General features: G+C 41.0%; 2 protein-coding genes across 6 annotated transcripts in view; one reads left to right on the top strand and one right to left on the bottom strand.

The window, feature by feature from the left end:
* Positions 1 to 19,615, top strand: part of LOC122539994 (interferon a3-like) — a 60,870-nt gene that overhangs the window by 27,947 nt on the left and 13,308 nt on the right. Inside the window, exon 3 of one of the 3 annotated variants that reach the window (XM_043675261.1) lies at positions 15,139 to 16,296. The exons of the other annotated variants lie outside the window; for them this stretch is intronic. Within the exon in view, the coding sequence (XP_043531196.1) occupies positions 15,139 to 15,204 (66 nt within the window). The 3' untranslated portion in view covers positions 15,205 to 16,296. Of the gene's footprint in view, positions 1 to 15,138; positions 16,297 to 19,615 lie in introns of those variants that run through there. 3 annotated transcript variants of the gene reach the window in all.
* LOC122539990 overlaps positions 10,497 to 19,615 on the bottom strand; it is a 208,824-nt gene continuing 199,705 nt past the window's right edge. For all 3 annotated transcript variants that reach the window (XM_043675250.1, XM_043675251.1, XM_043675252.1), the window contains one exon: positions 10,497 to 10,638. In XM_043675250.1, the coding sequence (XP_043531185.1) occupies positions 10,611 to 10,638 (28 nt within the window). In that variant the 3' untranslated portion in view covers positions 10,497 to 10,610. The remainder of the gene's footprint in view (positions 10,639 to 19,615) is intronic.

Genomic DNA, 19,615 nt, shown 5'->3' with positions numbered 1-19,615 from the left:
AAAAGACTTTCACTGTCAATCGACCTATTAAATATGCTGTCCTTCACCAGTAGACTCTCCCCTGACATCCAAGTCTGTTTGGCTGCCCTTTCATTTCTACTTGTCTGAAAGTCTCTAGAATTAGCTTTGGTATATAACACAATGATTTCTGAGCCTGCACAGAGTAAGTTTCGCTTATATATGGATGACAGGTAGTTTCACCTCTAACCCACTATTTCTTTAATAACCTCACCAATCAGCACACTGACCACCTCCCCAACCTAAAAACCCCAACCAATGCTCCCACACTCTGTGCTACTGGGAAGAGCTTGGCTACCATTAGCATGCATTAGCTACCATTAGCATGCAGTTGATTCGCAAACTTCTCCAGTTCAACATCACAAAAAAAGGTTTGTATCCCATTACAAATTTTATTTCCTTCCCATTGCATTTTTAACCCTTCCTCACTATCTTAATCAGATGATAATCTCAGGGCTTTTCTTTCAAATCTTGAACTGAATTTTAAACTATGCATCCTATAATTACCAAAATTAACTATTCTCACTTTTGCAATATTATGGGCCTCTGATCCCCTCTCATGCAACTTGCGGCTGATAACATCATTCTTTTAAAATTAACAATTCTGTTGAGCTTCTTGTTGGTCCTCCTTTCTCCACCTTTTGTGAACTTCAGATTTTCCTAAACTCTGCTCATCATTGGCAGTCTCTTCATGGATGATGAACCAAATCTTGGATCCATAAGTCTTTCAACAGTGGGAGAGTGCTGTTGCTTGGGAAAATGGATTTTGAAGTCTCAAATTGTATTCCTTCTCTTTCCTCAGCCACCACATTCCACATTGTCGTCACATTGCTGAGCATTGAAATGGTTTGTGCCTTGATGGTTCAGGAAGTGCCATGCTGAGCACTTGGCAGCTTTCTCTTCTTAGTCAGTTACGTAAATGCCTCTGTGCTGTCAGGCAACCTGGAGAATATCTGCTTATACTTCTTCCTTTGGCCACTCTTTGGTCATTGGCCAACTGAGATCTAGGAGAAGAGAACCTGCCGGAGAAGCTGGATTTTACATATCTGGAAATAATAGCCCATCCATCAGAGCTGGTTCTTCAGGAGGACGTCTTTGACACTGGCAGATATCACTTCATGGAAGAGACTTATGGTGTTCTGTTGGTGCTCCCATTTGATCCAAAAGATTTGACATGTGCACTGCTGATGAATCCTCTCATGGATCTTAATGTGACATTGATAGACAGTTCAGGTTACACTGCAGTGGAATAGCCGACTCAATACAACAACTTCATAAGGCAGAACATGTGTTGCCTCACTGAGGTGCCTCATCAAAGACACATTACAACTTGAAGAAGGCAGCCCCTAGTTGATTCAGTGAAGTACTTGTAAAAATGTGATGATGCCATCACTTTAACAAAGTTATTTTGTCCTTGGGGTTTTTAAAAAAAAGAGGTCATAAAGGCAGAGGTGCTGAATGTCTCAGAAAGAGCCTCGTTTAGCAATGGCATGGGAGTGGCCAGTTCTCCCAGTTCAGGTGTTTTTCTAGTTTGATTTTAGTTGTAGCAGAGTAGCTGCTGCAGTGAAAAAGGTTCCATGCTTCAGCAGATGATTCTTGACTGTCTTTTCTCTCTGAAATCTCTCTTGCCTGTAAGAACTTGAGTTTGAATTTACTTTTTGATAAGGGTGTGTTTATGGAATGTTGTGGGAATTGAAACAGCTCCTTAGTTAAGTTGTGGTATTAAGTCGGTTGAGTTTTCAAATAGTGAAGTTGTTATAAATTCTGTTTTCTTTTGTTCATGTTTCAACTGTAGAATCATAGAATCCCTACAGTGTGGAAACAGTTCATTTGGCCCATCAAGTCCACACTGACCCTCTGAAGAGTAACCCACTCAGACCCATTCCCCAACCCTATTACTTTACATTTACCCCTAACTAATGCACCTAACCTACACATCCCTGAACACCATGGGCAATTTTGCAGTCAATTCACATAACCTGCACATCTTTGGATTGTGGGAGGAAACCAGAGTACCAGAGAAAACCCATGCAGACATGGAGAGAATGTGCAAACTCCACACAGACAGTCACCCAAGGCTGGAATCAAACCCGGGTCCCTGGTACTGTGAGGCAACAGTGCTAACCACTGAGTCACCATGCTGCTGAGGCTATAGTGTTTGAATAAATTTATTTTGCTTAAAACTGAGTGGTTTCACCAGCTGCATCACCCTGAAATATCCACTTCACATCTGCCTTTAAAACAAGAAAAAGTTAGGGTCTAGGCTACCTTCGTGAAATATTTTGAGGGTCTAGCCCAGTCCATAACAAAGAGCTTAGAGAAATAGGAACAGAATTAGACCATTCAGTTCTTTGAACCTAATCTGCCATTCAATACAATCATGTCTGCTCATCCCATTTAGCACTTTGCTCCTACTTTCTCCCCACATTCTTTGATTCCTTTCACCCCAAGAACTATATCGATCTCATTCTTGAAACAATCAATGTTCTGGCCTCAGGCACTTCTGTAGCAGAGAATTCCATAGGCTTACTGCAGACTGGGTGAAGCAATTTCTCCTCAACCTAGTCCAAAATGACCAATGGTTCTGAACTCCCTTGTCATCAGAAATATCCTTCCTGTGTTTACCCTGTCCAGTCCTGTTTTCTTCAGCTTGCCATCATTTACTAACCTACTGGCATTGCTGTGTGGAAGAGTTATGGGACGAAGATGGCCATGACGGCAACTATTGGGATCTGAGTTGATGAGCTTTGTACACTTCAGATTACCAAGGCAGATAAATAAAGTAGAATGCTCTCTCTTTGTGGGCCTTCAAGTATTGTCAGTGTGAAAATGGGCTGCATTTAGTGAATCAACCATTTACTTGCAGCTTACCATATGCTGCTGAACAAACAATTTTCCCCAGCAAGAAGTGAGTGAGATATCGCAGTAAAGGGTTGCGGGGTTTAAAGACACAGGTGTTAGCCTCCAGCGGACTGCAATGCCTTGCCAGCTTGCCCTGCTGGAAGACTGCATAGGAGCACTTGACGATTGTTGACTTGAGGCTTTGGAGAGATAGCTGAAGAATGGAGTTAAATGTTAAAATTGTTGATGGCCCTTTAGGGTTATGTGCAAGGTATTCACCTTTTCTGAGTGCGACTTGACTCTTGTGGGTGTCTTGGATTGTACCGTGGTTGTTGGCATCTACAAGTGCTAGGTTCATAACAGATCCACTACACAGGTCACAGCCACCCTCAAGGGCATTGGCAAAGGGATTACACATGAATATAACACTTAAATAATACGCACCCTGGACATCTGAAATAAAGCAAAAATGCTGAAAGTACTTTAAAAGTATGTCAGCATCTGTGAAGAATGGGAAAAGAATAAAAAGAAATTCCAGTGTGTTCATCTTGTCACCTCAGTACAGTTGAATTATTTTAGTGTTTTACCCTCTCTGACTGTCACAGCATCCCGATGATGAGTTACTTTTCTGGTATGTGAGTGGAAATTTTGTGGTTCGTCTCCGGGGGGGGCTTTGTTTTACTCTCTGGGCATAGGAGTGTTTCAGTAGTCATTCTTCTCTAAAAGTATATTAAGAAATTGCTAAATTAAGCAGTCAAATTATTTGAGTATAAACATAAAGGGCCAAGCAAAGCTCCTTTCGAAACTAGTTGGTGTTCAGCCATTCCCAGCTGAAGAGCTTTATTTTAAAGACTGTACAAGGGATTTACTGTAATACAATGGCTCATACCCATTTACACTGGTCTTATGCCAATATCTGAGTCAATGACTGCAGAAACGAACAGCTTCAGCAAGCAGATGATCCAGAACATCTTCCTCAGATAAGGGAACCAAAAGACCCGGGTTCACTTCCTGCCTCAGGCGGCTGACTGTGTGGAGTTTGCACGTTCTCCCCGTGTCTGCGTGGGTTTCCTCCGGGTGCTCCGGTTTCCTCCCACAGTCCAAAGATGTGCAGGGTCAGGTGAATTGGCCATGCTAAATTGCCCGTCGTGTTAGGTAAGGGGTAAATGTAGGGGTATGGGTGGGTTTCGCTTCGGCGGGTCGGTGTGGACTTGTTGGGCCGAAGGGCCTGTTTCCACACTGTAATGTAATCTAATCTAATCTAATCTAATCCCCCTGCTGGTGGATGCAAAAATCTTAACCCAGAGTCAGGGCAGTTTCAAACTTCGGAGAGGAAAGTGGAGTCTGCTGGACTACATGGATTAGGAGTCCAGTGCAGTAATTGACTTCAACAGGCTCTCTTCCCCTCCTGCTTCCACCACCAACCACATGTTATCAAACATTTCTCTTCTCCATTAAAATAACTACATTAACTGTAATTTATTAAATTAACCATTAAATATATATTTATAGGGAAGGTGGGTTTTGAACCCCAAATTTCTAAAGTTAACCTATTAAGGTACTATAAAGATTTCTCAATAGCTCACACATAAATCATTAGCTGTGTTACCAAGCATCTCCACAGCTTTTTAAAGAAAACCTTATTGGAACCTATGTCTGGCATCACCAGCATTTGGGTATCCCTTGAGTGGAGGATCTACTAGAATCATTCATATCCATGTGGTGGAAATGGTTAAAAAGTTCTATTAAGTAATTTGTTCTAGGAATTTAATGCAGTGATGATTATGAAACAGTGTTGTCTGTGCTGATTTGTGAGTGAATTACAGGAGAGTTTTGAGTTGATGACATTCTCCTGTAGCTGTTGCTGTTGCCACTCAAAATGTTGCAGGTTACAGCTTTAGGAGATGCTGTTGAAACAACATTGGTGAGTCTCTAATGTGCTTTCTTGTAGATCATAAAGCATGGAAACAGCCCCTTCAATCCAACCAGACATTCCAATCCATTTGCCAGCATTTGATCAATATCCCTCTAAACCCTTCATATTGATAGGTGCCTCTAAAAAATGTTGCAATTGCACCTGCCTCCACCACTTCTTTTGGCAGCTCATTCGATACACGCACCACCATGTGCAAGAAAAAGTTACCCGTCGGGTCCTTTTAAAATCTTTCCCCTCTCATCTTAAACTATGTCCTCTTGTTTTGGACTCCCTCACCTGAGGAAAAAGACCTTGGCTATCCATGCCCATCATGTTTTTATAAACCTCTATAATGTCATCCCTCAGTCTCTAACATTTCAGGGAAAAAAAAACACCAGCCTAATCAACCTCTTCCTATAGTTCAAACCATCTAGTCCTGGCAACATCCTTGTTAATCTTTTCTGCACCCTCTCAAATTTAACAACATCCTTCCTGTAGAAGGGCAATCAGAATTGTACACAGTATTCCAAAGGCGGCCTCACTAATATCCTGTACCGCTGCACTATGACATCCCAACTCCTATACTCAATGCACTGACAAATACAGGTAATATATCCAGAACATCTTCCTCAGATAAGGGAACCAAAAGTGTACACAACACTCCAAATATGGTCTCACAAATACCCTGCGCCAGTCCTCAAATCCTCTTGTTATGAAAGCCAAAATACCATTTTGTCAAATGCCTTCTTCACCACCTTGTGCTTCCACTTTCAAGGAATTATGCATATGCACCCCTGACTCTCCTTGTCCAACACTCTCCAAGGCCCTACCATTAGCTGTATATATCCTGTCCTGGTTTGCTTGTAACAGCTCATATTTATCTAAATTAAACTGCATCTGACAGATGGGGGAAACATTTTCACACAGAGGGTGGTGTGAATATGCAATGAGCTGCCAGAGGAAATGGTGGACAAGCATTGGTGGACACGTTTGTCCTGAAGAAGGGTTACATCTGAAACGTCGACTACTCCACCTCCCGATGCTGTCTGTCTTGCTGTGTTCTACCAGCCACCTGTTTGTCTACCTTGGATTCCAGCTTCTGCAGTGTTTTGTCTCCAGAGGAAGTGGTGGAGCCTGGTACAAGTACAACATTTAAAAGGCATCTGGATGGGTATATGAATAGGAAGGGTTTAAAGGGATAGGGGCCAAGTGATGGCAAATGGGACTAGATTAATTTAGGCAATCTGGTCGGCATGGACGAGTTGAACTGAAGAGTCTTTTTCCATGATGTACAAGTCTATGACTCGATGGTACACATTTCAGTTATATTGCCTTGGTGTTGGAAAGTTTGAAAATCTGAGCCATTGGAAGACGTGCTGATCAAATGGACTGTTTAGCTAAGGATGGTGTTGGGCTTCTTGAGTACTGTTGCAACAAAACATCAAAAATGGGAGCAGTAGCAGATCATTCAGTGCTTTGAGCTATTCAATGTGATCATGGTTTTTCATCTAGCTCAATGCCATTTCCACTTGCCCTCTGTACCCTTTAATCTCATCAGCCCTACGAACTATAACTAACTCCTTCCTGAAAACATTTAATGTTCTCCATGACGTTGACCACTTTCTACAGCAGAGAATTCCACAGGCTCACCACACTGTGTGAAGAAATTTCTCATCTCAGTCATAAATGATCTGTAACCTTAAACTGTGAAACCTGATTCTGGATGTCCCTGGTCATCAGGAACATCCTTCCCGCATTTACCCTATCTAGTCCTGTTAGAATTTTATTTGTTTCTGTGAGATTCATTTCATTCTTTTAAACTCCAATGAACATAGTCCTAACCAATCCAGTCTCTCTTCATACATCAGTCCTGATATCCCAGGAATCAGTCTGGTAAACCTTCATTACACTCCCTATATATCCAGGATATCCTTCCTCAGATAACAAACTAAAACTACACACATGATTCCATGTGTGTTCTCATTAAGACTCTACTCTTGTACTCAAATTCTCTCATTATGAAGGACAAAATACCATTTGCCACCTTCACAATCTGCTACCTTCAGTGACTGGTGTACGAGGACACCCAGGCCTCTTTACACATTGCTCTCTCTCAATTTAGAGATATTCAGCTAATCTGCTTTCCTGTTTTGTTCCGAAAGTGAATAATCTCACAATTATCTGCATCACACTTCATCTTCCATGCACTTTCCCACTCACTCAGTTTGTCCAAATCACAAAGAAGCATCTCTGCATTCTCCTCAAAGTTCACTCTCCCACACAAACTTTATGTTGCTTGCAAATTTGGAAATATTACATTTAGTTCCCTCATTTAAATCAAAAATAGATACTGTGAATAGTTGGGGTCACAGCACTGATCCTTGTGGTACCCCACAAGTCACTGCCTGCCACTCAGAAAATGATTTGTTTATTCCTACTCTTTCTTGTCTGCCAACCAGTTCACTATTCATGTCAGTACACTATCCACAATTCCATGTCCTTTAATTTTGCCTGCTAATTTCTAACGTGCAACCTTGGTGAAAACCTTCTGAAAATTCATTAAACTACATCCACTGGCTACCCTTTTATCAACTCTACTATTTGCATCCTCAAAAACTTGCAGTGGCTTTGGCAAGCATAATTTACCTTTCATAGATTCATGTTCACCCCATCAGATCTTGTCGGTGTTTTCCATATGCTCTGCTTTTTTGTCAATAATGTACTTTAGCACTTCCCCATTACTGACATCAGGCAAACCAGTCTATAATTCCTTTTTTTGTCTTTCCCCTCTTTTTTAAATACAAGGGTTACATTAGTTATTTTTGAACTGATAGCTGTTCCAGAGTCTAGAATCTTGAAAGATGACAAACCATGCATCCATTATTTCTAGGGTCACTTCCTTAAATTGTCTGGACTGTAGATTATAGGACACTGTGGATTTATTGGCTTTTAATCCAATCCATTTTCCCAATATCATTTCACTACCAGTCCTGAATTCATTCTGTTTTTCCCTCTCACTAGATCCTACATTTCTGACATTTTTGGAGTGTTATTTTGTGAAGACTGAACGAAAATATGTCTTTAATTGGTCTGCCCTCTCTTTGTTTCTCGTTATAACTTTTCATGTTTCTGACTGATGGGACCTATGTTTGTCTTTAGAAATCTGTTTCTTTTCACATAACTATTGAAGCTTTTCCCATCAGTTTGTATGATCCCACAAGCTTACTTTCACACTCTATTTTCCCCGTTTAAATCCATCCCTCTTTCCTCCTTTATTAAAATCTAAACTGCTTCCAATCTTCAGGTTTGTTTTTCTTGGCCATTTCATTTGTCCCTTCCTTGAATGTAATAGTATCCTTAATTTTCCTTGTTAGCAAAGGTTGGGTCATCTTTCCGGTGCTAGACACTGAAAGATTATTGCAATTCCTCCATGTGCTCTTTTAATGCTTGCCATTGCCTGGCCACCATCAAGCCATTAAGTTAACATGCCACAATTTATCATATCCAGCATGCACTTCGTACTACTGTAGCTTCCTTTATTAAGACTCAGAATCATCTAAGAGACTTTCCATCTTAATGAAGAATTCCATCATATTACTGTCATTCCTCCCTAAGGGGCCTTGCACAACTAGATTGCCAAATTATTTGTTTCTGATTATGTAATACCCAGTCCTGGATAGCCTATTCGCTAGTTGATTCCTCTACGTATTGATTTAGAAAACTGTCCAATACAAATCCAGGAATTCTCTTTTAAAATATTGTAACTGATTTGATTTGTGAAAATCTATATGCAGATTAAAGTCACCCATTGTGACAGTGAGACCTTTATTGCTTGCCTCTCTAACCTCCTGTTTAATGCCTTCCCCAACATTTCCAGTACAGTTTGGGGTCTATTTACAATCCCCATTATCATTTTCTGTCCCTTAGTGTTTCTGAACTTTACCAATGCAGATTCCATTTCATTGATGCTAATATCCTTCCTCACTATTATGTTAATGTCCTCTAAAACCACCAATGCTACTTCTCATCCTTTTGCTTTTTGTCTGCCCTTTCTAAAAGCTGAATACCCTGGATGTCCAGTTCTCATCCCCCATCTCTGTAACACCAACATAAGTTTATATCTATTTATCCAACTAATTCATCCATTTAATTTATTGTAACTGCAACGTGCATTAAAACACAAGGACTTTCATAGATAGAATGACTTAAGTTTTAACATTCTTTGTCCTGTTCACATTACTTTGCTCTGCGGCCCTATTTGATTCTTGCCCTTGAATTCACTGCCTATCAAGTTTCTTATTTCCCATTCTCCTTTGTTTTTATACGTGTTTCTCTCTCTTCTCTCTCTGTATAAGTTCCCATCCCTCTGCAATTTTAATTTAAACTTTGTACTAACATGTACGAGCTTTCAAAGTTTAACATTCTTGCATACAGTATTAATACACACAGGCCATGAAAATCTGCAGGGTCTAATACTGCATGTCGGATCAAAATTACTGGGAGTATAGAGAAATGGGATAGTCTCATGAGGAAGGCTTTTCTTTGTTAGGATTTTCCTCACTTCCATCAAATACCTTGTTCCATCAGCATTCAAGATTTGTAAATGTGAACACATTCAGGGCCCAAATCTTGGTTTTGACCTCAACCCCTTGGTAATAATGGCATGGGTGCTAGTAGAATCAGTCCACTTGAAAATGGAGTGGAAATTAGCCTTTAAAAATAATTTAATGTGTTGCTAGTGTCAATTGCTGGAATCATGGCTATTCAGCACAATGTTTCCTGCACCCTTTTCCTGATGAATGGCCAGAGTAGCATAGGAACCTGTTAGTGAGAGTCTAATTAGGTAATCTTCCTCGTCAATGATCTCCACTTCACATTGTGGTAATTTGGTATTAACACAGTTCTGTAGATTTCCAGGGCCATTTAGAAACAAACTAAGAAAATAGCCAACTTCTACACTGTCATTTGTACCACCCTGTGCACATATTTATTGTACTCTTCAATTGAAATAATACACATAACTGCTTATAGCGTCATATTGTAAGAAGAAATTATTTTACCTTTCGGCATGCCTAATTGATGACATTGAGTAATAGTCTTCATTAATGATATTTGTGCACAATAGACCAGAATATATGACTGGTGGGATAGACAGGCTAATGCCTTCACAAAATGAATGAGAATGTTCAATTTATGAAACAAATTTAGCTCAAAGATATATCAAAACATATATTGACCACAGAATGAGCTATACATAGCAAAGCGTTACATTTGTTAGGTGTGACCTCTGCAGTAGCTTCAACTTTTTGATGTGGTACACTGCAACACAATCTTTCAGGTCAGCAGTTTACCACTCCTCTGCAACATTTACCGGCAGTCAGTATTTACACATATTTTTACACAAATTATTAAATAATGGTGAAAGTAGTATTTGAGAGCTTTTCAAGAAATATACTGCCTTGGTTATAATAGACAAAGTTTAGCTGTGGCTGTATAAAGTGAATGCTGCTGGGGCATGGCTTGTTCTTTCTACTGTCTATTGGCAAACAGTAGTATTTTTATATTTCATACTTTATGCTTTTTATTTTCTGAAGCTGAAACTGTAAGAAATGTTATTCACCAGTGATACACAGTAGTCATTTATGCAGGTGGTTACATCACAATGACAGTTTCAATTTTTGCATATAAAGTACAAATTATATTTGTATTACAAAACTATTAATTGATAAGAGTAAGCACATCATTTTATTAAAAAAGAATTCTTCTCAAACAAAGTATTTGGCTCCTTGCGGGATGCTCCTTGTGAAGCGAATGTGTTGACTTTTCTTAGGGGTCCTTATGGATTCCTGGCATCAGAGCGTCCACTACAAGAAAGAAAACTGCCAGTTAAAGAAATGTCTTCTCTCCCAACAAAAGCACTTTAATACGATGTCCTTGTAAATATGAGTGCAATAGAAAATTGTTACTTTTTTAGTCTCACTTATCTATTAAGTTTCCTTTTTCTCTTGTCCAGTTGGTTCTTAGCTAAGACTTGTTTCTAGGCATTGTAGGTTCAAACTTCACTGTGGACCAGAGGATGTAACCCACCAAGCTTGGATCTCACACACCAAGCTTAATGGCTGTGAAGTAAATCTCACACACAAGCTTGTTGGCTATGGCATGAATCAAGGAATTCTGCACTTTTGGAAGTATTGCATTTGAATAAGTCATTAAACCGAGGCAAATCTGCTTTCTCAGGGATGTGTAAAATTCTACAACACTACTTGGGAATAGCATTCCTCTTTCTGCACTCTTGCTTTTGCTCTCTTGGCCAAGACTACTAAAGCCAGATTGCCTTGTTATTAATCACTTGATTTGTTTGTCTATGTGACAGCAATAACTAGTCCAGAGTTAAAAGGTTGCCTTTCGAAGTGTTTTGAGAAGTTACAAACCCATTATAATGTTAATTGGTCCAAAGGAGCAGGTTTATGAGCAAAGGGAGCTCAATTCCAAGTTCCAAAATGGAATCTTGGAATTATTGTATCACCATGAGATCCAGTAATGCCAACATATAAAGTCAACGTGTGCCTAGTTCCTTAGGTGGATCAATGGTATGAGAGCAAAAAGACTCCATTTGTTTAATGCTAGAATTGAAACAATTTTAGGATGAATGCTGAATTTGTTTTACTTGCATGTGAACAATGGTTGATTTATTCATGTATTATGTACAGAATTAATCAATAAATATATGCTGCTAAAACAGAACACTTCAAGTTTCAGGATACTGTGGAAAAATAGAGATTTGGAGCAAACCGATGAAAGAATGTAAATTTAAATTATTCTTTTCTTCAGCTTTAAATAGACAGAAATATAGAACGATAAAACATGACGAGGTCAATAGGTCCATTGTGTCTTTGCTATTTCTGTGAAAGAATGAACAAATGAATCCTGTTCTCCAGTATCTCTCAAAGCTCTGAACATTTTTTATCTTCCAACTATTTATCAAATTCTCTTTTTGAAAGGTATCAAATCTATTTTGATCACCTATTCAGGAGATGCAGTCCATATTATAATTATTTGCTATGCCATCAAAATCCTCTCTCTTGTTATTTTGCCAATTACCTTAGCACTGTGTCATCTGGTTACTGTCTCCTATGCCACGCAAAACAACACGCAATTACTCTATCGAAACTGCTCATGATTCTGAACAACTCCATTATTTTTGGCTAATGAAGAAGTACAGTTGCTACAATTTCTCCACATAACAGATGTCCTTCATACAAATATTGTGCTATCAGGTTACCCCTGACCCCAGCCCCTGCCCCCAAACACACCCACACATATAAACATTGTCTCACACAATGTTTTCTCAAACACACATTTGTCACCTCACACATATGCAAATTTTCTGAACACACACAAACACACGCACATACACATAATAGGACATTGTTTCTCAAGCTTGGTTCCCACAATTGAAAAAATGTACTATAAATGGGGTTCAGTGAATGACCTATAACGGTTTAGAAACACAGAAACAGAAAATAAGACTTGGTGTAGAGTAGTGATAAACGGCTCCATTTCGGAATGGCAGGCAGTGACCAGTGGGGTACCGCAGGGATCAGTGCTGGAACCGCAGCTTTTTACAATATATGTTAATGATATAGAAGATGGTATTAGTAATAACATTAGCAAATTTGCTGATGATACTAAGCTGGGTGGTAGGGTGAAATGTGAGGAGGATGTTAGGAGATTACAGGGTGACCTGACAGCTTAGGTGAGTGGTCAGAGCATGGCAGATGCAGTTTAATGTGGATAAGTGTATGGTTGTCCACTTTGGTGGCAAGAACAGGAAGGCAGATTACTACCTAAATGGAATCAATTTAGGTAAAGGGGCAGTACAAAGAGATCTGGGTGTTCTTGTACACCAATCAATGAAGGTAAGCATGCAGGTACAGCAGGAAGTGAAGAAGGCTAATAGCATGCTGGCCTACATAACAAGAGGGATTGAGTATAGAAGCAAAGAGGTTCTTCTGCAGCTGTACAGGCCCTGGTGAGACCACACCAGGAGTACTGTGTGCAGTTCTGGTCTCCAAATTTGAGGAAAGACATTCTGGCTATTGAGGGAGTGCAGCGTAGGTTCACGAGGTCAATTCCTGGAATGGTGGGACTACCTTACGCTGAAAGACTGGAGCGACTGGGCTTGTATACCCTTGAGTTTAGAAGACTGAGAAGGGATCTGATTGAGACATATAAGATTATTAAAGGAATGGACACTCTGGAGGCAAGAAACATGTTTCCGCTGATGGGTGAGTGACGAACCAGAGGACACAGCTTAAAAATACGGGGTAGACTATTTAGGACAGAGATGAGGAGAAACTTCTTCACCAGGAGAGTGGTGGCTGTGTGGAATGCTCCGCCCCAGAGGGCAGTGGAGGCTCAGTCTCTGGATTCATTTAAGAAAGAGTTGGATAGAGCTCTCAAGGATAGTGGAATCAAGGGTTATGGAGATAAGGCAGGAACAGGATACTGATTAAGGATGATCAGCCATGATCATATTGAATAGTAGTGCAGGCTCGAAGGGCAGAATGGCACCTATTGTCTATTGTCTATTGCAGGCGATTCAGCTCTTTGAGCCTATTCTGCCATTCATTATGGTCATGGCTGATCACCCAACTCATTGCCCTGTTCCCTCTTTTCCCCCATATTGTTTGAACCCTTTAGCTCCAAGTGCCATATCCAACCCCTCCTGAAATCATGCAATGTTTTGGTCTCAACTGTTTTCTGCAGTAGCAAGTACCACAGGCTCAGTACTCTCTGGGCGAAGCAATTTCTCCTCATCTCAATCCTAAATGGTTTACCCCATATTCTTAAACTGTTTCTGTGCTCCCCAATCATCTTTCCTATATTTATCCTGTCTTGTCCTGTTAAAATTTTATAGGCTTCTGAAATCCGCCCTCATTCTTCCAAGCTCCAGCAAATATAATCTTAACTAATTCAAACTCTCCTCGTACATCAGTCATGCCATCCCAGGAATCAGTTTGACAAATATTTGATGCACTCCATCTCTAGCAAGAATAACCTTTCTCACATAAAGAGACCCAAACATTACTTCAGACTTGGTCTCACTAAAGGCTGTATAATTGCAGGAAAATATCCCTGCTCCTATACTCAAATCATTTCACTATGAAGGTCAACTTACTATCTGACTCTTTCACAGCCTGCTGCAACTGCATGCTTACATTTAAAGACTGGTATACGAGGTCTGGTTGCATCTTCATAGAAACATAGAATCTCTACAGTGCTGATAGAGGGCATTTGGCCAATCAATCTGCACAGACCCTCCGAAGAGCATCTGATCCAGATGCACTCTCCCACCACCCTATCCCTGCAATCCAGCATTAACCACAACTAATCCCTCTAGCCTACACATATCTAGACACTACAGGGCAATTGAGCATGGCCAACCCATCTAACCTGCACATCTTTGCAAACATTGCCTTCTCTCAATTTATAGTTAAGCAGATAATAACCCACCTTCCTGTTTTTGCACCCAAAGTGGATAATTTCACATTTATTCACATTATACTCCATCTTCCATGTATTTTCCTGCTCACTTAGCTTGTCCAAATCACACTGAAGCATCTTTGCATCCTCCTCACAGTTCACTCTGCCACCCAGCTTTGTGTCATCTGCAAATTTGGAGATGTTACATTTAGTACCCTCATGGGACCTAGCATTCTGAAAGCCATCAGTTTATTCCTATTCTTTGTTTCCTGGTTGTGGGTACGTTTCTCAAGCTGGGAAGCTGATTTGCAGATGTTTCATTCCTTGTCTAGGTGACACCTTGAATGCTTTGTGAGCATCCTGTGAAGTGCTGCTGCACTGTGTCTTCTGGGATTTATTTGGTTCTTTTCCTACTGCTTCCCATTGCTGGTTATGGTTGTTCGTTGTAGTGGCCGGTATATTGGGTCTAGGTCCATGTGCTTGTTGATGGAGTCCGTGGATGAGTGCCATGCTTCTAGAAATTCTCTGGCTGTCCTATGCTTAGCTTGTCCTATGATCGTTGTGATATCCCAGGCGAATTTGTGGTCCTTGTTATCTGTGTGTATGGCTATTAGGACAGCTAGTCATGGCGTTTAGTAGCTAGTTGGTATTCATTGATTTGGATTGCTAATTGGATGCCTGTTTACCCTATTAAGTGTTTTGTACAGTTTTTGCATAGAATTCTGTAAATTATGTTAGTCTTGCACGTGATAGGTAAACGGTCTTTTGTCCTAGTGCATTGTTGTCTGAGCTGTTGTAATTCAGGACCTGGTCGGTGTGTGTGGCTTTCTTGTACACTTTTGTAATTCGTTCTTTACACAAATCTTGAACACCTACAGGTGAGAGATGCGAAGACAAGCAAGGAAATGGGAATCCTGTGCCAACCATCTAAGTGCTACCTATGAACAACTCCGATTCTGACATGGATGCTGAAGGAATCAAATACTCCCACCCTGTGTCAGATACAGACCACCAATCAACAACCCACAAGCCAGAGAAACAGTCAGTCAAAACAGTCTCAGGATGATCCAGGTTACGATTACTGGCATACACAACAGACTACACAGGTACAGACAAGAAATTGCACGCCAAAAATCATTAATTTCAAAATTAATCAATCAGGATTGAACAGGCCATCACCGTAGGATAGAACAGAACCACGTACATAAAGAGAACAGCACTACAAGACAAAATGACTAAGCTAACCAACAGCAGAAAAAGTCAACATGGCAGATACCTGGGTTAGAAGCCTTTCCGACAGACAGCTTACAGGCACAGAAAAAGCCGTTCTAGCCAAGGAACTCAACTACAACCATAGGAATGCAAAAACAACAGACTTCCTAGCTGCACTAGAATGTATGCTCAGAAATAACAGACTAACCGAAAAGACAAAGCAAACAGTCAGACAAACTATTGTACCCCTATTAACAAAGAAAAGACAAATGAACAACCTCAACACTAAAGAGGGAGAATCCCTAAAAACACTTAAAAATGACAAGAACACAATCATAGCACCAGCGCACAAGGGCAGAATGACAGTTATCATGGACAAGATGGAATATATTCGGAAAGCAGAGAAAGTACTTGCAGAAAGCAACACCAACCTACAGAGGGAGTGTGACCCCACACCACAGTAACCAATAGAATAAACAACACACTATGGAACTTGCAAAAAAAAAACAGGCTAATAACCAGGATTGACCTACAAAGGACGAAACCAGAAAGCATCAACACCCCAAGATTTTACAGACAACTCAAAGTACATAAACCAGACATACCACTTAAACCCATTGTGGCACTCCTGGGAATGCCATCTCATAAGCTAGCAAAAGAACTGCACCAAAAACTAAAACATCTTTTAGTGGATCCAAGCACTCTATACAATCATCCCAGGAATTCCTAGACAACATCAAGAACACAAACACAGACAAGGACGAAGCAATGGTCTCACTGCTGTGCCCCTCGCTGAGATATTTGTATCATTGATAGTCACTGGTGAGGTGCCGGAAGACTGGAGGTTGGTTAATGTGATGTCACTATTTAAGAAAGATGATAAGAAAAAGCCAGGGAACTACAGACCAGTGAGCCTGACGTCAGTGGTGGGCAAGTAGTTGCAAGGAAACCTGATGGACAGAATTTACATGTATTTGGAAAGGCAAGGACTGATTAAGGATAGTCAACAGATGGACCAATGGGCTGAGGAGTGGCAAATGGAGTTTAATTTAGATAAATGTGAGTTGCTGCATTTTGGAAAAGCAAATCAGAACAGGACTTACACACTTAATGGTAAGGTCCTAGGGAGGGTTGCTGAATGAAGAGACTTGGAGTGCAGGTTCATAGATCCTTGAAAGTAGAGTTACAGGTAGATGGGATAGTGAAGAAGACGTTTGGTATGCTTTCCTTTATTCGTCAGAGTATTGAGTACAGGAGTTGGGAGGTCATGTTGTGGCTGTATAGGATGTTGGTTAGGCCACTTTTGGAATATTGTATGCAATTCTGGTCTCGTTTCTATTGGAAGGATGTTGTGAAACTTGAAAGGGTTCAGAAAGGATTTACAAGGATGTCGCCAGGGTTGGAAGATTTGAGTTTTAGGGAGAGGCTGAATAGGCTGGACTGTTTTCCCTGGAGCCTTGGAGGCTGAGGGGTGACCTTGTAAAGGTTTATAAAACCATGAGGCGTATGGATAGGATAAATAGACAAGGTCTTTTCCCTGGAGTGGGAGAGTCCAGAACTAGAGGGCAGAGGTGAGAGGGGAAAGAAATAAATGTGACCTAAAGGGCAACCTTTTCATGCAAAGGGTTGTACGTGTATGGAATGAGCTGCCAGAGGAGGTGGTGGAGGCTGGTACAATTATGAATAGGAAGGGTTTGGAGGGATATGGGCCAAGTGCTGGCAAATGGGAGTAGCTTAGGTTAGGATACCTGGTTGGCATGGATGAGTTGGATGGAAGGGTCTGTTTCCGTGCTGTATGTTTCTATGACTCTTTAACTACCAGCCAGACCTCTCTGACCATTGGGATTCATGACAGCCCATAAATCTACAGCCATGCGCAGACAACAACTCACCAGGACAAAAGACCTAATACCATCATGTGCAAGACTAACGTAATTTACAGAATTCCATGCAAAGATTGAATGAAACACTATGTAGGGTAAACAGGCATCCAATTAGCAATCTAAATCCATGAATACCAACTAACAATAAATGCCACGACCAGCTGATCCTAGTAGCTATACATACGTGATGACAAGGACACCAAATTCGCCTGGGACATCACAACAATCATAGGACAAACTAAATATAGGACAGCCAGAGAATTTCTAGAGGCATGGCACTCAGCCACGGACTCCATCAACAAACACATAGACCTAGACCCAATATACCGGCCACTACAACGAGCAACCGGAACCGGCATCCGGAAGCAACAGGAATGGAACCAAATAAATTCCAGAAGACACAGTACAGCAGTGCTTCACAGGTGGCTCCAAAACACTGAAGATGTCACCTAGACAGAGGACAAAACATCTGCAAATCAACTTCCCAGCTCGGCAAATATATCCACAACCACGACAACCAGTACCCGAACTACAAAACTTTACACAAATCTTTGTTTCCTATCTTGTAACTAATTCTCTATCCATCTCAATGTGCAGTACTCCCATTGTGACCTTTGTTGAATGCCTTCTGAAAGTTCAAATAAACTACATCCACTGGTTGCCCCTCTTTAACTCTGCAAATTACATCATCGAAGAATTCCAGTACAGTTAACAAATGTAATTTCCCTTCCATAAATCTATGTTTTGCTTTTTTAATTCTATGCTGACTCTGTCCAATCGTACTGTTTTCCAAATGCTCAGCTCTTAAATCTTTTATAATGGACTCAAGCATTATCCTTACTACTGTCAGGCTGACTGGTCTATAAATCTCGGTCTTCTCTCTGTCTCCCTTTTTCAATAGAAGGGTTACATTCACTACCCTCTAATGCGTAGGAACTGTTCCAGGGTCTATACAACCTTGCAAAGTAATCACCAATGCATCCATTATTTCTAGGGCAACTTCATTTCAAAGATGTGGGGCTCTGTGGATTTATCACTCTTGAATCCCACCAATTAGATGGCTTTTAGTTGAGGGTTGGATAGACCCATTTGCTACAAGCTAACTGTGCCCCTCATATCCCTCTGTCAGTGATGCTCAACCTTAGATAAAAAGACTTAACCTCTCACCATTGAATCTCCAAAGACTGAGGCTAATTGGCCAGCAGCTTCTAGCAAGGCAGGGCTTCAACACTGAGGGCTGCAATTCACTGAGAAGTTTGCTGGTCAGCTCCTGACAAGCTGATTGGAGCTTGAGCAGATGAGTTTTCTAACTGGTGCTGCCGGTGAGTCAGTCACCACTGAATATGTCTGCCCTTTAACTGTAAAATGGAAAATTTGAGCCTTAAATTTTAATTAATTGAGAACTTGGGAACAAGGAAAGAAATATTGGAAATTAGTTTGAGAGTGAACAAATATTTTGCATCAGTATTTACCAAAGAGGCGGTTTATTGAGTAAGAGACAAATTCTGAAATTGTTAAAAATGAGATGAGAGATATTGTTAAACAAGTGTAGAGTAAGGATCTGGGTCCAAGATTCTCACAGAAATGGGTGAAGAGAAAGTCCCACCCCAATGACGTCAACCTTGTTGGCATGAACCTACCTGGTCACCTTGCCTTCCTTGGTCCCTGACCAAGTGACAGCCAGATCTGTCAAACCAACTTGGCCTCGAGTAGGGAACATTAACTCTGCACCCACCTCTGTCCGAGGCCCTAAAGGATCCTTTCACATGCAATAAAGATTTACCTGTACTTCCACACATGTCATCTACTGTGTCCGTTGCTCTTGATGTGGTCTCCTGCACATTTGGAAGAAAGGACGCCAACTTGCGGAATGTTTCAGAGAATATCTCTGGGACACACGCACTAAGCAATTCCACCTCCCTGTAGCCGAACACTTTAATTCCTTCTCCGGCTCCGCCAAGTACATGCATGTCCTGGGCCTCCAAAACTCGAGCCACCTGACGCCTGAAGGAAGAACACCTTATCTTCCGCCTTGGGACCCTCCAACCACATGGGATCAATATGGATTTCACCAGTTTCCTCATTTCCCCTCTCCCCACCTTGTCCTGATCCAACCTTCCAACTTGGCACTGCCCTCTTGAATTGTCCTACCTGTCCATTTTTCTTCCCATCTATCCGCTCCACCCTCCTCTCTGGCCTATCAACTTCACCCACCTTCATCTACCTATCGCATTCCCAGCTACCTTCCCCCCAGCTCCAC

This window comes from Chiloscyllium plagiosum, chromosome 33, assembly GCF_004010195.1.
Source record: "Chiloscyllium plagiosum isolate BGI_BamShark_2017 chromosome 33, ASM401019v2, whole genome shotgun sequence".
Lineage (NCBI taxonomy): Eukaryota > Metazoa > Chordata > Chondrichthyes > Orectolobiformes > Hemiscylliidae > Chiloscyllium > Chiloscyllium plagiosum.
Note: the sequence above shows the minus strand (reverse complement) of the source record. Positions and strands in the feature narration are given on the sequence as shown.